This window comes from Solanum dulcamara, chromosome 1 (genome assembly GCF_947179165.1).
Source record: "Solanum dulcamara chromosome 1, daSolDulc1.2, whole genome shotgun sequence".
Taxonomy (NCBI): domain Eukaryota; kingdom Viridiplantae; phylum Streptophyta; class Magnoliopsida; order Solanales; family Solanaceae; genus Solanum; species Solanum dulcamara.
The window spans coordinates 4,075,704-4,103,377 of NC_077237.1; the positions used below are offsets into that span (position 1 = coordinate 4,075,704).

The window sequence follows — 27,674 nt, forward strand, 5'->3', positions numbered from 1 at the left end:
AAGTATTGAATACCATGGTAAAGGTGTTTGGAAGGTTTTTAATTTTCCAATTGAAATCATGATTTGAAATTAGTGATTTGATTAGGTTGATTTGAAGTTAAAATTTTGATTTGAATGTTTTAAAATTTTATTATTTCTCGAGGATTCAAAATTTGTGAAATTAAATTATGTATCAAAAATTCCTCAACTCTCATACAATCTTATGATCAAATGAGTAAATCATAATTCACAAATAAGGTATCGATTATATATTCCTAAGGTCATTATTAATTAATAAATCACACATCTCCATATTGCTTTTATAAATAAATATGTGTGATAACATATTATTATAAACTTTCAAATACACATAATTCTATAAATATTCAATTGATCAAAAAATCAACAATAATAATAACTAGCAATTCTTTGATATAATTATCCTTCCATATAATAGCTACATACAATACCTTTACGTCGAACTTGGATTTTTTTTTTGTTGCAAAATTTTAGAGTGATGGATTTTATTTTTTAATTATAAATTTAATATAGGTCAAGTTTTACAATTGAAAGAACTTGAAATTCAGTTGTTTTTTCTAAAAAAAAGAATTTGAGATTTAACATTCAATTAAAAAGTTTTTGCAAATTTTATAAATAAACATTGCTTTTAAATAAAAACTTGAAATTAAAATTAAATTCTAAATTCACCAAACACCTACTTAATATTATGTCTTTAATATATACCACTGACCACTCAGAGGAAAAGGTAATTTCATTTTGGTACTAATATTAAAGAAAAAACATTTAAATGTGTGTGAAAAAAATTATTCAGATTATTTTTACTTTTAATTATAATTTAAAATTGTTGTCAGTATTAAAACTCAATTAGAAATCAACCATACTAACAAAACCTCTTTTTAATAATACCTTTTGCAAAAATGTAAAGTAGATTGCATACAATAAAACTTTATGTCTAACGGAAGTTTAATGCATCGACTTTCATAAATTTCGACATAGTTAAGAAACAAATTTAATCATTTTTTTTAGATTAAATTAAATAAATAAACCTAAAAACAAAAAACAAAAAATGTATGAAAGAAAAAAAAAAGGAAAAGGGGGAAATATCCAAACGCTGAAGAGAAGTGTTTGGGCTTTTTGCGAACTTTCACCTGGAACCACAAACAAGAAGAGGGAAAACTGAGAGAAACCCAAATCAAGAAAAAGAAAACTTAGCAAAATAATTGATTTTCTTGGTTTTGTATATACAAAAAGTTGCAATTTTTGGGCACCCATTTGGCTGAAATGGCAGTAAGAACACCAATAACAGGGATAAGTATGGCTTCAGCACCTTCAATTTCATCTTGTAATAGAGTTGTTGTTGTAAAGGTGATGCCTTTTAGAGCTTCTTTCTTTGGTCAAGGAGGTAATGTTTCAGTTTATTTTGAAATTACTGAAATTGGGTTTTCTTGAATTGCTTTGTATTGGATTTATTCTTTGAAAATTTCTGAGCTTTCTGTTAAATTCTTTAATGGGGTTTTCTAAATCTTTTGTGTTTATTGTTTCCGTGAGGCCCTTTTAAGTTTTTAAGCTTTTGGTTACTGTGGCTTTTTCCAATTTTTAGTTTCTGACCTCAAACTGTGGGATTTATCAATTCAGTTGATGTAAAGATGCAGCCTTTTTGTTTGTTTTGTATCTCTACTTTGTTTTTAATGTTTGGTTTCATTAGTATTTGTGAACCAGTTCCCTTAGAAGATGTAGATTGGTAGAAGCTGGTTGAAGCACTTCAATTGTGTTCTGTTTTACAATGCCTTACAATAACATACTCATTGTAATTCCATAAGTGAGTTGTGGGGAAGGTAGATGTATGCGTATCTTACCCATGTCTTTGTGGGTATAGAGACGGTTTCTAATAGATTTTCAGATCAAAAGAAAAGTTTGCGAAGCAAGTTTGCAAGAAAAAATATTGTAGCAAAAGAGCAAGAGACAAAGCAAGGAAGCAACAATAGTAATATACATTAAAGAACAAGAGAATACACGACTACTATGTAATGCTACTATTACTGAGAAGCAGAGAGGAGTAGGCTAGTCCTCTCCCTCTCCCACATAAACACATAAGGTGCAACAATACTCCAATACCTACTGCTATTCTATCATAATCCTCGATCTCCATACTTCCTATCCAGTATCTAGGGTCATGTTCTTAGTAAGCTAAAGTTGTGTCATATTTTGTCTAATCACCTCCTACAATTTTTTTGGGCCTACCTCTACTTCTCCTGCCTCAACCAACCTCTCACACCTCCTTACTAGTGCATCCGCACACCTCCTCTCATATGCCCGAACCATCTAAGCATCACGTTCCTCATCTTATCCTCCACATTGGTTACGCCCACCTTGCCCATATAACTTTGTTCCTAATCATATTTCTCCTAGTATGCTCACACATCCACTCGAGCATCCTCATCCTTCATCTTCTGAACGTGGGTGTTCTTGATTGCTAACAATCTGCCCCATGTTACAAAGTTGGTCCAACCACCACTCTGTAAAATATACCTTTAAGCCTTGGCAACACATTTTTTTGGCACAATACACCGGAGGCGAGCCTCCATTTCACCCACCGATTTTCAGTCTATTTTCACTATGTCCAATAGATTGAAAACTTATTTTTTGCTAAATCAATTACGACGCTCCAATATGATGTGGGACATCATCGTTACTCTCCTTGTATTATGGACCTAAAATACTTGAAACTTCTTTTCTTGGTTAAGACTTGTGCATTGATTTTCACTTGCGGTTGGTTATTCATACTTCAGCAAAATGGATAGTGTAGTGGAATTTATCAATGTTAAAGTTTGTGTTTGAATGTATTTTTCATCATTCAGTAGGATGGTGTAGATATAGATATAGGTCCTTTAGGTGTTATGACGTTATAGGACCATGGTAATAGCAAGTTTAGGCATCGATAAATTTGAGACTTGAAAGGAAGTCTCTCAACTACTCAGTGTTTGGGGTGTTTTACACTAGGTGATTTCTCTCCATATGCCCCCATGGACAAAGTTACCCGATATCTATGTTGGTGGAAGGCAACAAGTACCTTGTGGAATTAATCCAAGTGCCCATGAGTTGATCCCAACACACGGTTATAAAAAAATAAAATCTCAGGATGAATCATCCTGGGTACAATGTTTTCATTAAAAGACAGTAATACGGTATGAGCTATCTCAATGGCAACTCATCCTACTGACCAACCCTCCCCTCCCTATCTTAACCTTTAGATTAGATTAAGCTAGCTTAACTTATAAAGCGTGATCCACTCATTACAACAATGAATATTATATAGTCAAATATCATGTAGTTTCATCTTTGTTTTTATTCTTGTTAGTTGTATCCTTGCATCTATATCAAAAATTTTACTCATAACCCTTATCTTAAATATAGATGTTATGGCCAACTCAATGCCTCAGCATGCATTACTGTTCAACAATTGTGCTCTAGGCAAGTAAGGTGGGATAGCGCCAAATTTTTTACAATTATTTTAAATTCTGTTTTAACTCAACCCACATATATCATTGATGATGTATCATTGTCATGCATTCTCATCAAGACCTATGGAAGGCTTGCACTTTTGTCACTCTTTGTGGATGTTGACGCTCTTAGTTCTTAACTTCTTGTTATGCTTGGCCAGTCTAATAAGTTGGTTTAGAAAGTTTTGTGCTTTTGGAATTCTTTGAGGGTGCCGTAATGGCTAGTGGTATAGTCTCTTCTTTGTCATGTTTTTGCTTATGCTATTAAATTGCTAAGGTTAAGCTTCTGTACAAGAAACTTTGGCTTTTATTTGTATGTAGATATAGCTCCATTTATTTTGGGTACATAGAAGCAAATTAGTTAACATGTACTCATGATTTCATCAGTTAAGACGAATAACTAATGTGTTGGTCAATTGCTTCCTTCATATTTGGTGTTACCTTTGAGAAGTACTTGGTGTTTTTATTCATCTTTTTACTGTTTGATGAAAGACATCCAATTTATTTTTATGTAACGTTAACTTGATTGAAACCATATGAGAGCTCTATGTGTAGTTGTATACAATGGGTGGACATCTATGTTGCTCGGACTCTTCAAAAATGTCATTTGGTGTGTCTCGGATACTTCAAAAGTAGTGCATTTTTGGAGGATCCGACACGGGTGCGGCAACATTTGTGGAGAGTCCGAGCAACTTAGGTGGACATTCATACTTACATATTTGACCAATATACTTAAATTGGTAGGACTAGATATTTAAGTTTTCATTGTATTCTGTTTTCGTGTATAAGACCTAGTTTTTGTTTACATAGTGTTCAGGGTCGTAAGTCAAGGTTTGCTAGTAAACTAGCAGGTTCCTCCTTAGTTAATCTTCTTTCATTGCTCTGCTGGAAAACGCTCCCCTCCCATCTTTCTCTCGGTCTTCCCACGCTCGTCCACCCCTTCCCAAGCATTAATTTGCTGACGAATTCTATTTACTTGCAGTGGGAGCTGTAAAACTTGCTGGGCTACAGCTTACTCGTTCTAATAGATCCAGGTGTAACAGTCATGGTGGGGGTGCCCTTGGAGCTCGTATGAATCTATTTGATCGGTTTGCTAGAGTTGTCAAGGTAATCTAGTCTTTGTTGTTTGTCATTCAATCATGTATAACTACATTCAGTCTCCTATCTCTCGCTCTAAACTCAGATGTTATTTTCTCTTTTATGTGTTATGTAGTCATATGCAAATGCACTTATAAGCACCTTCGAAGACCCAGAGAAGATCTTGGAACAGACTGTGCTGGAAATGAATAATGATTTGATTAAGCTGCGACAAGCTACAGCACAAGTATGCCCTTAGCAAGTTGCGTTTTATGGTGATTGAGATATCATAGTTAAGGAAGTGAAAAAAAAGTTTGATGTTTTCCTTTGAAGGTCTTGGCTTCACAAAAGCAATTGGAAAATAAGTATAAAGCTGCGCAACAAGCTTCTGAAGATTGGTAAGTGCTAAGGAAGCTTAATTGGTTTTGTTTGTATTAGTTTTGGTTTAATTTTGGTTCAATCCTAGGTATCGTAGAGCCCAGCTTGCTCTTGGAAAGGGGGAAGAAGACCTTGCTCGTGAAGCTCTCAAAAGAAGAAAATCTTATGCTGTAAGGCAATTTTCTATTGGCAAATTTGCAAGAGTTCATTTATTTCTGTATAGTGTTTAAAATGGAGTTCTCGTGGAATAGGAAGTTATCTTATCATTCAGGTTGGTGGAATTCTGTATTGCGCTCTTTCTTTTGATATTTCATTATAATAGTTAGATCTCCTTGATCTCTTATAAGAATAGACCAGATAAGACCAAGGAGTTAGATTCAGTTTGATGAGTTACATTCTTGAGTGACACGACTTATGCATTTGCTGGTAATGAAGGACTTGAATTACTTTTCAAACTTTATTATTATCCCTTAAATCTAGTCTAAGAACCTATCACCTGACCTTCTCCCAATCAATCAGAGAGAAAGTTAATACCACATGGATGAAACTCTCAGAAGATAAATCTTATGAAGCTGATTGGATTGGAAAATAGTAAAGTGCATCAAGAAATTGGAAATTCTTCAACAACAAGAATTAAGATAGACAACTCAATCTGACTAACCTCTGGTGGAATTACATTAGCTTTTCTGTGATGTAATAGCACATCTATGTGCTGGATTTGGTGGAATAGTCGAGGGGCAGTAACATCCTCAACAATCCTTTATTTAAAATTTCACATATAATAGAAAGTCCGTCAACACCTAAGGGTGTGGCCTAGTGGTCAATGAAGTGGGTGCAAAACCTTAGAATCCAAGGTTCAAGCCCCAGTAAAGACAACACACTAGGTATTTGTTCTCGTTTGCTTAAGCCTTAGTGGATAAAGTTAACCGGTAATTGTGTTCGTGGGAGATAACAAATGCCTGCTAGAATGGTCGAGGTGTATGCGAGCTGGCTCAAACAATGGTCGAGGAGTGTGCGAGCTGGCTCAAACACCACTATAAATAACAAAAAGAAGTCCAATTTTTCATAAAAGAGAAGAAGAGCAACAGTGACGTTGTATTTGTACAGTAACCTCCAAACTATATGCCACATTTGTATGTCTAGTTTTTTGTGTTATTATTTCTTAAATTTATTATTTTCACCCAGTGTTATATGTTATACACAAAATTTCATGTCTTAATAGAAATAAGGATTATTGATTGATATTTTTTGGTCCATTACATTGTTTTCAAGTGTATAATTGCAATACCAATAACATACATAAAATATCTTAAGGAGTCGTTTGGTAGAGTGTACAAGAATAATGCAAAATATAGTGTATTAACAATGCTTGTATTAGTTATGTTGAGATTTTTCTTATGCAGTGTTTGGTTTGGTGTATTAAAAATAACATACAACAACAACAACAACCCAGTGAAATCCCACAACATGCATTACATAATTTTTTTAAAAAAATATTTTACTTACAAAAATACCCTCCACAAATATGGTGGAAAGGATGTGGAATAAGTTTTGAGGGACAATTGTGTCTTTAACCATGTTAGTGCATGCATTAAAACCCATTGCATTACTAATGCATAGAAATCCATGGTATTAGTAATACATACCTCAATACACAATAAAATGTATTGTAATGCAAGCATTAGTTATACATAGGTTGAATAATTGTAGCAAAGAAGGTACTGGTAATACACATAGCTAATGCATGCATTATTTTCTCTAATGCACTCTCAAATGACCCCTAAGAGTGTTGTGTCTAATGTATTATTGCAATATGAACACAACCACAAAACTAGGTATTGGCCGACTTCAGGTGGAATTTGAGTAGTGATACAATTTAGTTACAATTGGGTTCCACGACTTCGTAACACGGAAGATGGGCTAACTTCACATATTGAAGAGTCTCATGGTGTCCTCATCTCCTTCAAATCTCAGTAGATTGCTTCTCTGAGCTTGATATGCCAAAGTGGATGTCTTAGTAAAAGACTAGTAAGTTTTAACATCAGGTTTCATATTTCCCAAGTAAAGAAAGAGATATTTGAATAAGGGTAAAAGGGTGGGGTGGGTTGAAAAAGCTCGTTCAGATTTTAAACTTGAGGATCTTTATACCAAGAATGCCACACACTATCATTTTCTTGATTGTTTGCAGAGTGTCTGCTTAAGAGGATAATGAAGTGACATGAACATCATGACTATTATGTCTCGAGTTTGCATCCACTCAAGTTTGAATTGTGCAGGATAATGCAAATGCCTTGAAGACTCAACTTGATCAGCAGAAGACTGTGGTTGATAATCTGGTCAGCAATACACGGGTGTGTTTCAAACCTTTTCTTTTTATCAGGGATGCTTATTATTCTGGAGCATAGCTTCTTTACCAAAAAGCTAAGGAAGATACAATGCTTTGATTGCTCATTTTATGATTTGCGAGTACATATACATGTTTTTTCACTCGATGAAAAAAAGTTTGTTCTTTAAGTCCCAAGGCTTAGTTCAAGTGGCAAAGGTTGGGAGATTTGTGACTTAGGTCACAGGTTTGAGACTTGGGCCATGCGAACTAAATCTAGTATCTATGTGATAAGGGAAAGGGGTGAGCCCATTATCCCCAAGATTTGAGGGCTATGATTGGTTATAAGGGTTGGGCCCAGGTGGATTTCTCGGTCAAACAAAAATTGAGAAGTTTGGTCTTTAATCTGCGTAATTTTTGGGGATATTTATTGAAAGTTTCATCTAGGAACAAATTTTACCAAAATATGGGTGTTGCACTTTATGTTAAAATGAACTGGAACCTTTATCTTTGACTGTTGTCATCTCTCATCTGGCAGCTTTTGGAGAGCAAGATACAGGAAGCAAAATCGAAGAAGGATACTCTGAAAGCACGTGCTCAGTCAGCAAAGTCAGTTACATGCCTTCTCATTATTTCATGTTTATCCTGAATAACAAATATCCAGGGTCACACTTTTGATTATACCTCTTGTAAGGGGCATTTTCCCCAACTTAATCATAAAATTATCGCATCAATAAAAAATATATGTGGCATTGTCACACAATTTGTTTTGTTTCAAGAAAATGACTATGAGGTTTATCATTTAGGACGGCAACCAAAGTAAGCGAGATGTTGGGAAATGTAAATACAAGCAGCGCTCTCTCAGCCTTTGAAAGAATGGAAGAAAAAGGTAACACACATTCCAGCCTCTCTTTCCCTGTTTTCTTCTTTTGCTTCCGATTTCAGATGCTTACTTTGCTTCTACTTAAAATTTTCTTGTCTTGTAGTAATAGCTGTAGAGGTTGATTTTTTGGCCGCGTCTATAAACAATAAGACTGAGTGCTGATCCTGTTACAGCATTTTCCTTCTATCAACTACAAAAATGTAACCTTCAGAATACTGTGATGTTACTGATTCAAATGATTTATTTCTTTAACGTCTTCACCTTGGTGTCTAATGTTTGACACCCTAGATGTATCTTATATGAAATGATGTCTTTTGAGAAAAAAAATCTCACAATGTTGGCTAGAATCCAGGAGGAGCTCAGCCATGGGCGTGGACTCTTGCTATTTATTACAATTTGTTGAGTCCAGCTGTCATTGCTTATAAAAGAAAGACAAACACTAGAAGGATAAGTGATAAGTCTTATAAAAAGAGAAAATATGATAAGGTACTCATGTCAGAGATCATTTTGCAAATTTGGGGATAAAAGACATGCTATAAACAAGATGTTGACACCTTTTTTTAAATGGATAAAATGACCCCGCTAGAAGGCTGAGCTGAGCGAGATGTTTAATGGCTGCACCTTTTTTTGGAAACACTTAATCGAAGTGTGCCAAAGTATGCTCGTATGAGTAGTGCTTTTGTTGTAAAGACAACATATTGTTGCGCAGCTATTTAGACACATGTTCTTGTCACAGAATAATTCTCCTCCCACCCTTGAACGCACCCTGAGTGTTGATAATAAGAATTGGTTATACTGGATACAGTTCTGATGAAACTATGGAATCACCTACCCTAGTCACGCGCTAAAGTAGTTGTGGTTGATTAAAATGATTGTCTTACTTTTTCTCGATTTTCCATAGTTTTGACGATGGAGTCTCAAGCTGATGCTCTTAACCAGTTAACCAGTGATGAGCTTGAAGGAAAGGTAATTAGTGTTACTCAATTGCATTACCTTTTTCTTTAGGTCATGTGCTTTTGGTAATTCTCTCTTTGTACTAGTCCAAGAGTTGCTTCTAGGGGATTGTAATTTTTATCCTAAATGATCATTCTGCTTTTGACAGTTTGCGTTACTGGAGACCTCTTCTGTTGATGATGATCTTGCTAGCTTAAAAAAGGAATTGACTGGAAGCTCAAAGGTATTTTCTACTCGATCTATCCATATATGGATATGAATGTTTCGGATGTGTCTTTATTGTTAAAAGCACAAATTAATGGAAGTATGGGCACCTAGAGGACAGACTAATCTTTCCTTCTAGATTGAGCTATTCTTGACAGTATGCTAACCATACCAAGCAGCAGGATTTCTAGAATATAAGAAAATAATCATTAATGATGGCCAGCTATTTTCCTTTTTCTCCCTGACATTTTTATCCGGTGATGTCAAATTTAAAATAAATCAAACTGCATATAGTAAATAGATGAGACAAAGTATGAGTTGTTTCTCTCCATTATACACACTTCTGGCTAAGTTAATTTGTCTAGCCATGAAATTGTATTATCCGTAAAAGCAGAACTAGTGTGCATATGTGGGCGACATGGGAGGGTGGGGGAATTATTTGAGGACACATAATTTGCTCTATTGTGCCCCGAGACTTTGGTCTAGTGGTAAGAGCGTAGCATGTGTGGGTTACGGGCATGTCATGAGTTTTGAACCGTGCCCCAATTTGCCCTTGGAGATTTTTTCAACTATCAGGAGAAAAAACATTATCTGCTTCATTGTTGATGTAGCATTTCCTTATAAACCTCCAGACTAGTAGAGCTGATGTATTTTGGTTTAATGTTTTCCTTTTATTGACTAAGCAGAAAGGGGATCTTCCCCCAGGGAGAACACCAGTTGCCAGTTCAAGCTCGTTGCAATTTCAAGACTCAGAGATTGAGAAAGAATTGAACGAATTAAGGAGGCGGGCAAATGACTTCTAGAGATCATAATCGATCTTTCACACTACTAATCGTCTTCCTTTAGTCATTTGTTACTCAAAGAATGTGGCTTTTGGCTTTTCCGAAAAGTTGCCTCATCGATAATGGCCATCGAATATAGGAAGTGAAACTGAGGAAAGTATATTGAGATATGTTGATATATCTTCTTTCAAATTATTGACCTACATTATGGTAATATAGTGTAAGCTAGTCTTGACTTCAGTTTTGTATGTTGCCACTCAAATGTTTCATGTGAGAAAAGTCACTTCAAGTTACATTGTAGATTTGCCATAAATACAGGTTTGGCTCTTATCTTGTGAAAAAACTCCAGGAGTCTCTTTGTCCCATTCTCCTCATGTTAAAGATTATTAACTTACACAATATCAAATATTAGAAATTCCACATATTACTTTAAAGACTTTCAAGAGAAATTCTACCCTTTTTTTTCTTCCTTAAAATAAAAGAAGTTTGCTACTCCTAGTTGTGTCTTTTGTTAGACAACAAAAACTCACTCTTGGTCATATTTCCCTATTAGGTGTTTGGATGTGAACTATATACTTTGCGAGGAGCTTAATGGTCATACGACCTTGCCTTTGATTAACTTAGTGAGGCAATAACTTACCTAGGTGATGAATAGTAACTAGCAACCACACTATTGAGGCACAGGCTAACGAGCGAAAGCTTGAGAGAGCAATGTCGCTTGGAGGTAGCAAGCCCACGTGTCGTGAACTTTTCTTCCTGGAGAATAAGCATCGAACAACTCTATGTTGTAATTCTATACAAGTGAAAATGACACCTTCTTAGTAGGCCGAAAGTACCAAGTGTTATAAGCTTTGCATAGAAACCTCCCTAAACAACAACAATAACTATAATTATCCTAAAGTAACAACACTCCTTGTCCCTGTTGTCTCCGACATGGACACAAACAAATAAATTCTCCAGATAGATACAGTGTATACGATAAGTTCTTAATTAAATTTGATAAGTAAATTAGTATCAAATTAAATAACAATCCGTTGTAGTCTAGTTGGTTAGGATACTCGGCTCTCACCCGAGAGACCCGGGTTCAAGTCCCGGCAACGGAATGTTTTTATTTTTTATTATTTTCAAAATATACAGCATTATACGAACGTACCTTGCCCATTACAACTTGTACCTCAAACAAAAAAAATCCATATAAATAAACACCAACACCTCCCAAAAACCTTACATTTCTCCCCAAAATGGCTTCCATTCCTCTTCTTCGTTTCACTCCCAGTACCCCTCGCCTTCTACCCCACCCCCTCAAACCCAATTTCCTCCAAAGCCGAACCCGAATTCAGACCCGACCCAAACCCGCTTCCATCTCCGCCGCTTATAACCCAATCCCGGCCACCGACCGCCTTATCTCCGCCGTCGCTTACTTCCTTCCCTTCTTCAACGGCCTTCAATACGGCCGTTTCCTTTTCACTCAATACCCAACCCTTGCACTTCCATTTCAACCCATTCTTCCTCTTCTCTCACTCTACCGTTCTCTCCCTTACGCTAGCTTCGTCACTTTCTTTGCTCTCTACTTAGGTATTGTAAGGAATGAGAATCTGAACCGGTACCCCCGGTTCAACGCCCTGCAGGCGGTGGTGCTCGACGTTCTACTGGTGCTTCCGATGTTGATTCAGAGGATTTTCTCACCGGGTCAATCGGGTATTGGGCTGATATTTACGGTTTGGATGCATAATGGGCTTTTTGTGTTTGTTGTGGGCTGTTTTGTTTATGGGCTTGTTTCTTCTATACTTGGAAAAACTCCTTACTTGCCTTTTGTTACTGAAGCTGCAAATAGGCAAATGTAGTTTTGAATGTTTTTTGAAATGTTGTTGTTTTCTAATTTCTTTTTGGTAATCAAAGGAAGGAATTTTGGTCATGTGTTTGTATTTTTTGGGCATGTAATTCTTATTTTGTGTGTAATATTTTAAATCAAATCATCGATGAGATATTTATCGGATATAATTGACGGGCTTGCAAGAAGTAAGGGAGTTTCGTAGCTGGTTAGGATTATGCAGGTATTAGTTATGCGAGTTTATAAATTGTAAATCAATTGTCGTATTAATTTTAATTTTATGCAGGAATGACTTATTATCTCATTAGATATCAAATATTGTAGAACTTGTATATAAATTAATACACGCATAAGTTGCTTCTTTATTAGCTACCAGACGATCCCTAATGGAATATCGATGGTTTTTGTTGAATAGAGAATGTTTGGTTACTTTTCAGCATCCGCTTTTTATTTAGATGTTGAGGGTAAGGCAAGTCCAAGGAAAGTGTAGGTTTGGTTGACCGGTACAAAAATGAAATTCCTTGCTAACGCTCTCTTTTTACTAGTTGGCTTATCCTATCCTGTATTTCAAGAGTAAATACAGTAGTGAGAAATATCGGTTGTCAAAGTGCTCTATGTTTAAAAGATTTCATGAGACTCTACTTGACAAACGAGTTGATTATTCAGGATGTTCTTGTTGTTGTCCAAGTTATACAATTTTCATTTGGTTTCATTAAATTTTGAAGATGTTAAGCGTCCCATGAGATGTTACATTTTTTAGGATTCACCATTTGCGGGCTTAAGACTGTAGTTTGAACTTTGAAGACTTCTATAAATTGACTTGCCTATGAAAAAGTAAAAAAAAAAAGCTTCTAAACTCAAAAGAAGTGTGGTAATTTTAAAAGATTGGAAGTCTTAAACATATATGCCAGCATCATTGATCCATCAAGGAAAAAACCCATAGGAAGTAACTACACAATTTTCATAACTGCTGTCCTTGGACTGGTGCAATAATATTTACATTTGCTGATGTCCAATGTATCTAGTGAAGTAAAGAGAACATAAAGTTTCTCCTTTCTCGTATACAAGATACATTGTTGAAGGTTTATCGGAAACAATCTTTCTACCTCCCAAGATAGGAGGATAAAGTTTGTGAACACTCTGTCCTCTCTAGATCTCACTTCTGGAATTACACTAGCTATGTTGTTTTTGTTATTGTAAGATACATTGTTGAAGGGTTGAACTTCAAAGGATGAGAAAACTAAAATTTGTTCATCATGAAGGGCCAAAACCAGATTACTATCATCAGCTAGAAAAACGATAGGCTCGTAACCTGGAAATCACCTGAAAACCATCTCAATGCAACAATAGATTTGCCATTGTTTCTCAGCAGGTGAAGCAAATTATGGAGCAGAAAATGTGGCACTAATTGAACTACTCTTGCAAGTGTTAAACCTTTAGTAGCGCCAAATCTTCATCACATTGATACTACCATGACTTATTATTTATACTGTACTCCAGCCAACTTCTTTCCTCACTTTCCTGTTCTTCATTATTTTCCTTACAATTTCTACCTCTTCCCACATTCCTACAGAACTATATAGGTCTGAGATTGCTATATAGTACCCATCATTTTCCGGGTCAGATTCAATAGCATGTTTTGCAATTCTTATACCCTTCTCAACCTGGCTGTGAAGTTTACAAGAACTTAGTAAAGAACCCCAGATAGCTGCATCGGGAGCAATTGGCATGGACAAAACCAAAGTTTCCGCATCATCCAGATTACCAGAACGACCTAGAAGATCAACCATACAAGAATAATGCTTCAGTGTGGGCATCAAGGAATAATCTTTCATTCTGCTAAATATGAACTTTCCTTCTTCAACCAACCCTGCATGAGTACACGCCGAGAGCACAGCAAGAAAAGTCAGTTCATTTGGCTTAATTTCCGTCTGTTCCATTTTTTTGAACATTTCTATAGCATAATTTGCTTCTCCATACATAGCATAGCCTGAGATCAGTACGTTCCAAGAAACAATATCTTTCTTTTCCATTGAATCAAATATTTCTCTGGACTTTGTTAGCTGTCCACATTTTGCGTACATATCAGTCAATGCAGTATCAAGCAAAGTATTCTTTCCGAACCCAACTTCCTTGATGTATTGATGAACTTTCTCTCCTTTCTCCAGGGAAGATACTTGAGAAGAAGCAGAGAGCAAAATCACCAGTGTTGCAATATTAGGCTTGTAGCTTTCTGCTCTCATTTCATCAAAAAGACCAAAGGCCTCCACGATTTTTCCACAACTACTATAGGAAGTCATCATCGTGTTCCACGTAACAACATCCTTATCAGTCATCATACAAAAGACTCTCCATGATAAAGTTAGATTCATGCTTCTTCCATACATATCAATTAGAGAATTGGCAACAGAAACATTTCCAATCATCAGATTTTTTATAATATGACAATGCAGAGATTTACCTAAATGGAATTTTTCCAACCAGGAGCAAGAAGAAATTACAGATATCAAGCTGTTGATATCATATTCGATTCCCAAGTATTGCATCTCTCTGAATAAATTGATGCACTTGGCTTCTAATCCTGCCTTCCAATAGCCAATCGCCATCACGTTCCAAGCCTCTGTGTTTTGTCCATTCACTCCATTAAATATCTTTTCTGCCAAACTCAAGAGTTTAAGCTTACAATACATGGCCAGTAATGCATTACCAACCATGTGATCCTCATTATAGTTTCTTCTCAAGATGAATCCATGGAAAGTCTTAGCTTCAGAAATCATCATGGCATTACCTAGACCAGAAAGCACACAACTTATTACCATCCCATCTAGGGATATCCCACTAGCCTGCATTTTCAAGAACATATCAACACATTCACCTATACACTCATATTTTGCATAAACGGCAATTATTCGCGTCCAGGAAAACAAATCCTTCTCATCAACCTCACAAAATGAACGACATGTTTCTTCAACCGAACCACATTTTGAGTACATTGACAAAACAGAAGACTGAACAACTTGATAACAACCAAAACCAGATTTCATTGCCAACCCATGAAAACACTTACCTTCTACCAATGCACCCAAGTTCCCACAAGCTTGAAATCCACCCTCCAACGTCCGAAAATTCGGCCTCACCTCACCTTCTCCATTCTTACACATCAAACAAAAATACTCCAACCCTTTACTACTCTCCCCATTCTCTACATACCCTTTAATAATTGCAGTCCAAGAAACTACATCTCTAACAGGAATTTCATCAAACACATCAGACGCATACTCCATAACCCCACATTTCGAGTACATATATACCAACGAAGCTCCAGCAGCACAATTATTATCAAAAAGATTCAATTTTAACACCAACCCATGAATCTCCCTCCCAATTTCAACCAACACAAGTTCCGCACAAGCAGAAACAACCATCGGTATCGTAAACTGGTTAGGCAGAGCGTTAAAACCCCGCATACTGGAGTAAAACTCAAGCGATTCTGTGTATTTCCCATTAGAGAAATAAGCTTTGATAATCGAATTCCAAAGAAAAGGGTCTTTAAAAGTGATGAAATCAAACACTTTTCTTGAAGAAATGAGGTTTTTGTTCGAAGCGTAAAGAGAGATTAGCTTTGCTGCTATGTAAACGTTGTGGGTATGGCCAGTTGTGATTACGAAGGCGTGGGATTGAAGAAGGGATTTGAGGTCTGAAGAAGAAGAGCCATTAATGGAGAGGAATGTGTTGATTTTATGGTGAAGATTTTGTAGTTTATTTCTGAACATGGAGAGTGTGTACAGTCAGACAATTGAAGCAAAAATAGGAACTCTTTTGTAATCGTAGAGTGGGGGTGGGGCTAATGCATCTTGATTCGAGTTCGAGTTCGAGTTTGAGTGATGACGAATATATTCTAAAAAGGATAAATAGATTTTATAATAAATTAAATTTTTAATTTTTATTTTAGAATTATATAATTAAGTGACTTTGCGATTTTTTTTTTTTTTATGGAACAGACCATACACGAGGCTCCCACCTCTCATGCGCGGCCAGGGGGTGAGCGGTATTATACATAAAAATAGAAAAATACACGGAGGGGGCATAAACCTAACCTCCAATCCTATGGTGGTTCATAAGCCGATATTCCTAATAAGGTCAATCAGCTCATCCCCGATACAAGCACACAAAAAAAAGGATCCTAGAAACTATGCACCTAAAAGAGAGGATACAAAGAAACTAGAAAAACATAAATAAGGGAGACTCTCCCTTTACATAGTAAAGGAAAAATCTAAAGAAAAAAGGAGATGAATCCTCAAAAAAGCTATATATACAACAAAATTTTAGCGTAAACGAGGATCATCAAAGAACATGACTAAAATTATAACATGGGGAATCACAAACACTGCAATTGGGTGATCAATCCAAGGATGCAAAACAAAGTAGTAGATCATGGAGGCTTCTTAATCCGTTTGGTCTTCCTCCGCCTGAAGCTAGGTAGGCCGATTCTATCTAGCATGTAGTATCCTCGAATACCACGAGGTAGCTGCTGGAGGGTAGTGTAGTGGCCTGGATTGGTAAGAGTGTGACTGTGCTTGGAGAGAGCATCCGCAGTGAAGTTTGCCTCCCTGTATACATGTCTGCAAGAAAAGAAGGCAAATAGTTTGATAATATCAACAAGGTCATGAGTTACCTGGTGAAGGCTCCACGGAGGTTTCATCTGGTGATTGATCCATTTAGTGAGCAACTCCGAGTCAACTTCTAGGATAACATGCTGGAAGCCCTGTTGAATGCACCATCTAAGCCCATAAGTAGCCGCCTCTAGTTCAGCTTGATTGTTGGTTCCCTCCCCTATTGGTATGGCGTAAGCGAAGAGGAAATTACCCATGTGATCTCTTACAATGCCACCCCCCCAATAACCCCCGGATTACCCAACGCGCTACCGTCAGTATTTAGCTTAACGAAATCGAGTTGTGGCTTAATCCATGAGACTTGGGTAATCTTCATCTCATGACTACACTAATCTATGTAGGAGATAGTGTGGATCCAGTTCGAAGGCCAATGAATATAGGGGTATGCGACTCTAAGAAGATTAGAGATGTCCTTGAAAACTACAAATTTCACTCTCGCCAAGCTAGAACTCTTCCCCCCGTATTTGACTTTGCGAATAAGGCTATCAACTGGGCCACTCAATAAAAATTATTGCAGTCGATTTTGTTACCGAGTCGGTTTGGGTAGAGCCAAATAGGGTCGGTCTTAGGTCGGGTTCTATAGTGGGGGTCGAAGTACGGCTTAGTTGTTGTTTGCGAGAAGTGTCTGTTCCGCTTTATCCTTTCAATAATTATATTGAGGGGCCGGCGGGCACGCCCCCAGCTTCTTAAGACTTGTATCCAAAGGTCAGCCCACGACCTATCAACCATTTGCCTCTGAGTTTATTGGACCAGATTTGTGGACCGAATCGATTTATTTAATTTTAAAAAAATATTTTAACTAATATCTTGGATGTTATTATAAAAATTCTTTTTATTAATATGAAGATTTTAGTTGTTTAATTCAAGATTTTAAATATTTATTAAAAAAATAGATAGTTTTTCTTTCTTTTATATAAATATTGTGGTAAAAAGTAGTTAGAATTTTCTTCTCGTAATGCATTAAAATGAAAATACTATTGATTCTCTTATGACAGAATTCCATAGCAATAATATTGAAGGATGCTCCCTCTCAACATCGCAACAACAAAAAACAGCTACTTCTTGATCAACCTGCGAATAATGAATGACATGAAAAAAATGTCTCTATCTCAATTTTACATAGTTATATACATTCGAACATATATCATGCATTATTGATTTAATATAAACATTTCATATAAAGAAATAAAAATTGTATATATTTTGAGTGAGAATTAATCTAAAATTGAGTATCTTCTGTAATTTAGTAATTATTCAACTGCACTAATTATTATTAAAGTTGACAAAAAAGTTTCGAAACTAAGAAAGAGTGATACAAGTCTTAATATTAAGTAGAGGTGACAATTTTAAGATTAATGTTAATGACTCTAATTTTAAAACCCTTAAGTTTTATTATTTACACAAAAACTCTCCCACCCCACCCCACCCCTCCTCCTCCTCTGCCGCCAAAATTATTTCTATCCCTCCTATCTCCGCCACCGCCGCCGTCGCTCTCACCACCATCAACTCCTCTATAACTACCACCAACTCCTCCTCCTCCATCAACACCATCACCACGTTATTCTCTCTCCTCCTCCATTACCATCACCATCACCATCACCTCCTCCTCTTTCTCCTCCTCTTTCACCATCGCCACAACAACCATTACCTCTTCTTCCACCGTTACCATCAACACCATCAACCTTCTCCTCTGCCACAACCACTATCGTATTCACTAGCTCTTCTTATGTACATTTTATTTTCTATAAAAAAAAAAATTAAATAATTATCAAAGTTGCTACAATAATTCAACAATTGCTGCAACAATTCAAACAATTGTTAAAGTTGCTGCAGAAAATTAAGAAATTGTTGTAGTTAATGTAGCAACTGTGACAGTTGTTGTAACAACTATTTGTGGCAACTACAGTAAGTGTTGCAGCAATTATGGTAAGTGCTACAACAACTATCGCAATTATTACAACAACTATTATAATTGTTTGATGTTCTACAAAAAAAATTTCAATGACTAAATTTTTTTTTTGAAATTTTTAAAATCAAAACAAAACAGTCCGTAAAACTAAAAAAAAAAGATAAATAAAAAACTGTGATAACAAGAATGAACAGCAGTAGCAGCGACGGTGGTGACTACAATGGACACGACAAAAAAGAAGAAGAAGAAGGAGGAGAAAAGGAGAAAGAAGGAAAGAAAGAAAAAGATTTGATGGAGAGAGAGAGAAAATCTGAAAAGAAGGGGAGAAAGAAACAAAAAGGGAGTAAGATTGGTAGATAATAAAAAAGAGGGAAATTTTAAAATTTGAAAATGAAATAAGAGGAAAAACATTTTAAATTTTTTAAATTCTAATATGCACCCCTAAAGTCATTAATTACTCTAATCAGGTATATATTCTATTTAATGACATTTGACTAAGTCAATGTCACCTTTTTTTAATTCAAGACTTTTTTGTCATCCACTACTAAATTTTTTCGTGTAACATTTTCTTAAGAAAGGGATGAGTTCATATGTTAGATTTTAAAGGGACATTCATGAAAAAGAAAAAATGACGGATGTTTGCGTGCTTTTTTAAATGTCGAAAATATAGTTCAATACTGCAAAAGAGGTGAGCAGAAATAGGACAGAAAACGTCTGCAAAAGATGAAAAATATACATGTTCCCGAATGCACAAGATATCAAGAAATCGACTACTTTTCTACTCTTTTACATGAAAAAAGGAAGTCACTCTCTAAGCTTCTTTAATGAGCAATAACGTACTCTCTAAGTCTAAGTATTTCTCAATAATCGAAAGTGACGTAAATACGAGAGAGAAACAACCCATATCCAGGGGCGGACCCAAGGCATGTTTAGGGGGTTCATCCGAACCCCCTTCGTTAAAAAATTACACTATATATATAAGATAAAATTTTTGATTTATGTGTATATATTTAATACTGAACCCCTTGAGCATAAGTCAAAGGACTAGCTCAGTGGCAAGTGGGGTTCAATATTTCGCTTTAGCTTGTCTCAGCTCGCGAGTTTGAATCCGAATAAGCACATTTTTTTTAATTAGTGTGTTTAAATTTTTTTGAACCCCCTTCATAAAATTCCTGGATCCGCCACTGCCCATATCGTACGCTAAGGAAGTAAAGTTATCTAGTATAAAAATCAATAAAGAGGTGACGCGAAAAGTTAATAATGAAATCAAGTTAATAAGGATTCGTTTGCACATAAAAATCATATACTTTTTAGAATAATTTTTCACTTTATTTGAAAATCAGTGAGGAAGTGTTGCGAAAAGTTGACAATGACAGATCTAAGAAAGAGGTAAAGGTAGGTAGAACCAATAAGAAGAATTTGAAATAAATGATTAGACAAGATATGACACATCTTCAATACACCAAAGACATAACCCTAAATAAGAGATAGAGATAGAAGATTAAGGTAGAAGTTTAGTCGGTAGCCAATCGATTTTTTTCTTTTCAATGTGAGGTATGGTTCTAGTGGAACATTTTTTCTGCTCCCTCTTCTCCTTATCAGTCCTATATATTAATATTCATTATTCTAGTATTATCTTTGGTAATCATACTTTATTTTTTTGAAAATGTTTTTTATTTATTACTATGAGAGATTATCTACTTGATAAAAATTAAATACTGATGAATTACTATACTTGAAAAAAATAATTTGACTCTCATTCTTTTTTCTTTTTCTCTTTTCAATGAGGACAATAATTTTATTATTATATTTATTTACCGCATAAAGCACAACAATCCGTTGTAGTCTAGTTGGTCAGGATACTCGGCTCTCACCCGAGAGACCCGGGTTCAAGTCCCGGCAACGGAATTTCTTTTTTTGTTAAATTAGTTTTTTTTTACGACCCTAAACGTTGATTCATAGAGCTAATTAAATCCTCGATCTGCCATATGTGTACAACCACATGAAATGTATTTAATTTAATGCAAACATTCTATACAGATAACCAAATCTTACGTGAAACATATAAACAAGTCATCTAAATGATTATTTTTTTGACTTTTCATTCTGTTCGATATCCATATTGGATTTCAATTAATCCGTATTCGTATCGTGGTAGGGCTCATTTGGAGAAACCACTCATATCAAGGATTAACTATACTCATGACTTAAAATCGAAAGCTCTGGTTAAGAAAGAAACAACACCATCCGTAAATTCACTACAATTTTATATGATTCTTTCGAACGTTTCATCATGTCTTATAATTATATATAATATGAAAGTGTAATTAAGTCATTGAGGGTCGTTTGGTGTGATGGATAAGATGAATTAATCTCGAGATAATTTTTAAGTGGTCTTTAATCCTTTGTTTATTTGCAAAGGTTGAGATAACTTATCCCAAAATTAACAATTAGTACTGAGATAAGTTATCATTCCCTGGAGGTGGAATACTAATCCCAGGATAACTTATTCTGGGTAAAGATATTAAATAACAAAAATAGTCCTGTAAACTCTCTTTTATACATCAATTTTACATTCATGTATATTTATATAATTTTTAAATACATTTATAATAACATTGATAACTTTAATTAATTGTTGTTTTTATAATAATATATTTTTCTATTAAAAAATTATATTTTATAAATATAATTTCTATTTATGAATATATTATAAGTTGAATTTATTTGTTTAATTCTTATGTTTATTTATATTTTGATTTCTCTTAAACCGTTCATTTCACTACTAAATTACATATTTTTAATTAAATAGTTATTACTAACTTAAAAATTATATTTTATATATCAATTAAAATGTAGATAACTTTAAAATGTAGATAATTTTAATAACAAAATTTCTTTTACTTTAATAAACTTAAAATAAAAGTTTTATTTTTAAGCTAAACAAGATGGAAGTTTTATTTTTATAAGCTGAATAAGAGAAAAGTTTTATTTTTAAGTTAAATAAGATAAAAACTTTATTTAAAGCTAAATAAGATGAAAGTTTTATTTTTAAGTCAAATAAGATGAAAGTTTAATTTTAAAAACACGTGGCACAATCATGGAAATGCATAAATAAAAATAATTAAGTTAAATAAGATGAAATTTTTATTTTTAGGAATGAATAACCAGAGCTTGCAAAGAAAATGTAAAAAAAATATAATAAGATGAAGGGTATTTTCGTAAACAAATAACTTATTCTTAAAAATTATGCAATGAATATAACTTTGAATATGATCAATCAAACAAGCAAAAAAAACTACTTTCAACCATATATAATCTCATCATAACTTATTCCAACATAATTTGTATCCAAACCAAACTACCCGATAGATGATTATAACATATAGACAACTAATGTTATTAGAGCATCCAGGCTGTAACCATGTGATTAAAGATTCTAAAGTGATAGTTGTTAAGGATGTTCTTACAAGGTTTGATTCATTGCTAATAACTACTGTTTTGTTCATTTTTACTGGACTATTTTTAACTTTCTACATAAGAAGTAATAATTAATATGAGTTTTTTCATAATAACACGCATATTAATTATTGAATCGTTTTAGGTTTTAAAAAAATGAATTGGAATAAGTAATTGATATTAAGAATAATTAAAAAAAAAATTATTTTTTCTTGATATTTTAAAAGTGACAATTTTTTTAAAAAAATAATAATCAAATAGTGGATAAATAAAAATAAACGAAGAGAATAACAAAGCATGGGTAAACTACCTAATTTGCACTAACATTTTGTACCATATTCACTAATTCTTCTTATAATTTGAAATAGTTATATTTTATGTTATTAAGACATCTAGATATTACTTCCAGATATACTGAAATAGGGAGAGAGGCAAGCGAAAATAGGAGGAAGATGAGTGAGATTTGTATATGTATCACATATACATGTGAATCACACTAGATACATACTGATACATGTATTTGGATGTACTGATGTTATTCGCACATATATGAGATACATGATATGCGAATGAGATGAGAGGGAGGCGAGCGAAATTTCTCTATGTGTATCCCAAATACATGTGAATCTATTTGAATACAATTGACACCATATATTTTGAAATACATGTATCTGAACATATGTGAACACATCAAAATATGGTAAGATTCATAATACTCACGACCATTTTATTAGTCCAACTGAAATAAGTAGACTTTTTTTTTGGTTTCTAGTTCAGTGTCCGATATTTAGACTCTAGTTTAAGGGTCGACTTGTTCGAATTCGCCCTTAGGAATCCCACTTTGAAAAATTAAAGTACTTTTTATCAAAGATGATTTCATACCCAAAGTATCAAACTCAAAACATATAATTAAGGCCATTTTCAACCCATGCCAAATTTTACACCAAATGCTATATTTGGTGTAAAGTTGCTCCAATCCATGCCAAATTTTGCATCAAATTTGGTGTGTGAATAGTGTACCACCAAATTTGGTGCTACACTACTTATCACACCAATTATCCCTTTTTATTATTTTATTATACAATACTTTTAATTAAACATTATATAAATTATATGTTTTAATTAAAAAAATTATTAGTTTTACGTAATATTTTTATAATTTTAATTTTACATTAATTTTTTTTTTTATAAATTATTTTCCTTTACTTGAATTTTTTTGAAATTAATTTTATGTTAATTCTACAATAAATTTGAATTGGATATAAGTGCAATTAACCTTGGCAAAAATTAAATATGCAAAAATATAAATTGATGGATAAAAAATACAACATACTTTAGAATTATCGAAAATAATAAACATTCAACAAACTAGCAATTGACATACATCAAAATTGAAATATAAAATACATAATAATTTTAAAGAGTACAACAAAACATAATAATCTACAAAAATTACAGCAACAACTTAATAATTTTAAAGAGTACAACAAAACATAATATAACTCATTTTGAACTCTGTAATACATTAATAGAGCATTTATGGAAGCACTGTAGTGATCTTGAAAGTTGAATATTCATGTATTACTTAAAATAAAATTTTTAATTGTGTAATGTTTATTTTATTATATTTCGTTAATGATTTCACATTTATTTGTGTTATCCATTATTATGTATAATATGTAATATTTGCTAGCAATTTATATTATTTAAAAAATTATGATATAAAATAATTTTATATTAAATGACTATAATCTGAAACAATATGAAAATTATATATAGTCAATGTTTTTAGAAAAAAATTTATTTTATGAAATAAGAAAATATAAATAAAATAAGAAATAATAATATAATAATGAAGAGAGCAAATTTTTTTTTAAATATAAAATTTGATGCAGTGGATTGAAATTATTTTACACCAAATTTAATATAAAATTTAATATTAGAATTAAAAATGCCCTAAAGATAGTTAAATATTTATTACTCTACCATAATGATAATCGATATTATATTATCCTACATCATAGAACATAAAAAAGGACAAATGGACCACAGAAAATTAATCTAACTACTGAACTAGAATTATTGGTCGGTCTGCATGACTGCATGCCCTGTCCCTAATTATATAAAGAATTTTATAGAGTAAATATTTTCTATCATGTTGTAGTAAAGGTAATTTATGATTTTATTCATTTCACTTTTTTCTAGACGATTTTCTTTAGCTGTATTTTACTTTACTTGATATATATATAAATAAAGAAGAAGAGATTATTAGTGTACATATAATAGGGACAGAGTTAGAGAGAAAATTATGAATATGACATTACCTAATATAAGTTTGGTCAAAATATGATATTTGTATTAAGAAATTCACTTTGAGATCAAGTTAAAAATTCATACAAAAACGCCTCAATTTTATGACTCGAATTAAATTCTAAATTAAAATGAAAAAATTAAAATGAGGTTTGCACAATTAGTGGACGAATTAATAATACAAGGAAATAGAAAAAAGAGAAGATAAAATTGATTTAGAAAAAGTTCAAGAATATAATTTTTCTTTATCGTATATTTACTTTATAATTATAGTTTTGAAGAATAATTACTAGTTGCTACTACGAGTAAAATGAGAAAATTAGAATTATAAAAATAATTTGAGACTTGGGGGAATAATTTTAATTTGCCTAGTTGCTGTATTTATTGCTTTTTTTAATTCTAGAAAATAGCAGAAAGACGTCCAATTGCAATTTATTTTTTGCAATAGAGAAATCTAACTATTGTGCACGTGTTGAGAACTGTTTTTTCTGACTTTTAAATAATTAATTGTTCTGAATATTGTCAGCGGGAAAAAAAGATAAAATAAGTGGATAAGAAAACTTTGACTATTATAAGCTGAAGTGCATTAACTCCAGATCTAGTATGAAGGAAAATGTTTTTTACAAAAAAAATTCTTGTGAAAAATGATTATTTTTTTTAAAAAATAAGTTATTTTTTTTAAAAAATAAGTTATTTTAAATTTATTTATGATGTTTGATAAATATGTATCAATATTATTTCAAGAGCAAGATGCCGCTTTTTATGTTGAAATTTTGTCTTTGTTTTTTCGATCCATCTTTTGCGTGCTATTTATTAAGCCCTAACATTATGTTTGAATGATTGTCACGTATTGTTTCATAATGTATCCTATTGTATTGTATTGTTTTAACAACAAAATTTAGATAGATTGTATCGTTTCTCCGTCGTTACATAATGTAACACATTAACAATTTAAATAGTAAATCTACAAACAAAAGAGTAGGGTACTGGATAGAAATTCTATGAAAATGTAGAATAAATGATAAAATAAGATTAGTAAATATTAAGTAAAGACAAAATGAGAAGAAAATATTAACATAAGACGCGATCACACCAAATCGATCGTTACATAAACGTTAAGTAATAATCAATAAAATTATATTTAAACTAACAATACAATACAATACAACGCGTAACAACCATCAAACAAGGTGTGAGATAGAACCTCTATTTGAATTCAATTTAATTCTCGAGTTCTTGTTCAAATATTTCGTATATGAAGTTCGAACGAGAGATTGACAAACAATAATGATATATAACATAAAATAACTTTCCGAAGGATAGAATAAAATCTTTAATTTCCGGATAACAACAAAAAAATTGAAATGAAGGTTCAATTCAAGAAAGCTATAAAACTTCCCATTCTTTGAAAATGACATAATACCAAATTTATTCAAAAGAAAAGAAGATAATATATAGCCATAAATATCCAACCATAAATTTTCTTCCAATTTTTTTTTTTGTGTGTTTTTATATGAATTTATAAAAACCTAATCATTCTGTCACTCACTTCTTTTAATTTTTATGGTTTCCCAAACGATAATCATATGCAACCCGATTTAATTCGAACTCGCATCGTTTTCAATAAACTATTTTCTATTTCTAATAAGATATTTTCTATTGCACACAGGAGCGGAGCCACATGGTGGCTAAAGTGTTCATCCGAATCTTTTTCAACAAAAAATTATAATATTTATACATGATTAAAATAATTTTTATGTATAAATAATAGATGTCGAACCTCTTTCGGCTAATTCGTATGTCTACTTTTTCAAATTTTAAACTCTTTTATTGTCAATCCTGACTCCGTCACTGATTACACAAAAATAAAGTACGATTTGCATAAATAGTATCCTCTTAGGATTTAATTTATAAAATTAAATCAGATATATTATTATTAATAATGTTAAACACATCATTATCATATTTGGCAAGAAAACAATATCACTATTAAAATAAAATAACAAACTGACAATGTTGACTGGGACATTATGGCTTGTTCTTTGACAATTTGATTGGTTAGAAAATTGTTGGAGAATTTTCTGTCATAATTATATTGATTGCTTCAGTGTATATGAAGAAACTAGTGGATACTTATTTATTATGTAAAAATATTATAGTGATCCATTCTTTTGTTAGGCAGCATTTAAAAAGAAGGTAGCATTTAAAAAGAACACATTTTTATAATCAAGTTTTCTTTATATTTGTTGGCATGTTGGACCCACTTGCCCACACTAATCTTTTATGGGATTTTATTTTGATCTTAATTAGCAATATTAATAGGGTATATAAAATATTTATTCTCATTAAATGTTTATAATAAATCAATGTAAGATACATGTCTTAATGTAAATTTATCATTATTACTTTAGCTTATGGCTCTTATAGCATGTTTGATCAAGCACATTAGCTCATAGATAATTTTTTAAAATTTAAAAAGCACGTTTAGCTTTTCTGGGTAAAATTTCTATTAATTATTAATTTATTAAAAATATCGAATGCAGATAAATATTTTCTCGATTCCTCTCCCATCCGCTCCTCCTCCACCCACCCACCAAAAAAAAAAGAGAGAGAGGAAGATTTACTTAAGTGATTTCTAAGTTATCTTGTGAAAGTTAATGAGATCATTATATAATGTCAGATGAAGAATCAATAAACTATGATATGGTCCAAGTGGTCAAAAATTTAATTTATAGTTAATATTTTGTGAATTCTTCAATTATATCCTAGTCAAACTCACTCTTTGTTAGGTAAAATTGAAGTGCCAAACTATATTACTCCCCTCGCCTTAAATTATCTGTCTTAATTCTAAAAATAATTATTTCAAATTTTTTAATATTTTAAAATTTTAAGATAAAATTAATTATTTATTTTATCTGTTATTGTTCTTGAATACTGAAGTACAAATACTTCACTTATAGCGTAATATTATGACTATTCAAACAACGATAAATAGTAAATAGTTAAAAATTCTTCATAATTAATGCTTTTTGAGAGATGTGTAAAAAGGAATCACAATAAATAATTTGAGACAGGAGAAAGTAGTTCGTAATATTCTCAATAATGAGTTTAGTTAATGTAGATTTTCTTATATGTAATTTTATTTTCTTGAAAAAAGAAGAAGTACTATTACCATCTAAATCAACACAAGTCTCTTGACCCAAAAGTGTTAAAAATGCAAAAGGATTGTGTAATTGACGTTTTTCACCTAAAAGGGTCAAATTCCAAAATGTCTTGAAAAGGACATATCCAAATTTTTAGTTTATTTACAATTTTGGAATTTGTAGTTTTTTTTTTTTGATTTTTCACGTGATATTTGATATTCATATTAAACCTCAATTATATTCGAATT

General features: G+C 32.8%; 3 protein-coding genes and 2 non-coding genes across 5 annotated transcripts; 4 read left to right on the forward strand and 1 right to left on the reverse strand.

Moving 5' to 3' along the window:
- The first annotated feature begins 1,100 nt into the window (after positions 1-1,100).
- Positions 1,101-10,394, forward strand: LOC129898693 (membrane-associated protein VIPP1, chloroplastic). The gene is made up of 11 exons (XM_055973327.1): positions 1,101-1,402; positions 4,483-4,607; positions 4,714-4,824; positions 4,911-4,975; positions 5,044-5,125; positions 7,232-7,306; positions 7,817-7,887; positions 8,085-8,167; positions 9,063-9,127; positions 9,264-9,338; positions 10,006-10,394. Exons 1-11 carry the CDS (start codon positions 1,282-1,284, stop codon positions 10,120-10,122), a joined length of 990 nt encoding a protein of 329 aa, XP_055829302.1. The 5' UTR covers positions 1,101-1,281; the 3' UTR covers positions 10,123-10,394.
- A 737-nt stretch (positions 10,395-11,131) lies between these two features.
- On the forward strand, positions 11,132-11,204 carry TRNAE-CUC (transfer RNA glutamic acid (anticodon CUC)). Its single transcript has one exon. It is a non-coding gene; the product is annotated as a tRNA-Glu (tRNA).
- Positions 11,205-11,302: 98 nt separating this feature from the next.
- Positions 11,303-12,120, forward strand: LOC129886148 (protein TIC 20-II, chloroplastic). Its single transcript, XM_055960705.1, has one exon. It carries the CDS (start codon positions 11,343-11,345, stop codon positions 11,943-11,945), a length of 603 nt encoding a protein of 200 aa, XP_055816680.1. The 5' UTR covers positions 11,303-11,342; the 3' UTR covers positions 11,946-12,120.
- Positions 12,121-12,843: 723 nt separating this feature from the next.
- LOC129898699 (pentatricopeptide repeat-containing protein At4g39952, mitochondrial) lies at positions 12,844-15,778 on the reverse strand. The gene has a single exon (XM_055973341.1). It carries the CDS (start codon positions 15,703-15,705, stop codon positions 13,417-13,419), a length of 2,289 nt encoding a protein of 762 aa, XP_055829316.1. The 5' UTR covers positions 15,706-15,778; the 3' UTR covers positions 12,844-13,416.
- A 4,571-nt stretch (positions 15,779-20,349) lies between these two features.
- TRNAE-CUC (transfer RNA glutamic acid (anticodon CUC)) lies at positions 20,350-20,422 on the forward strand. The gene has a single exon. It is a non-coding gene; the product is annotated as a tRNA-Glu (tRNA).
- Positions 20,423-27,674: the final 7,252 nt, after the last annotated feature.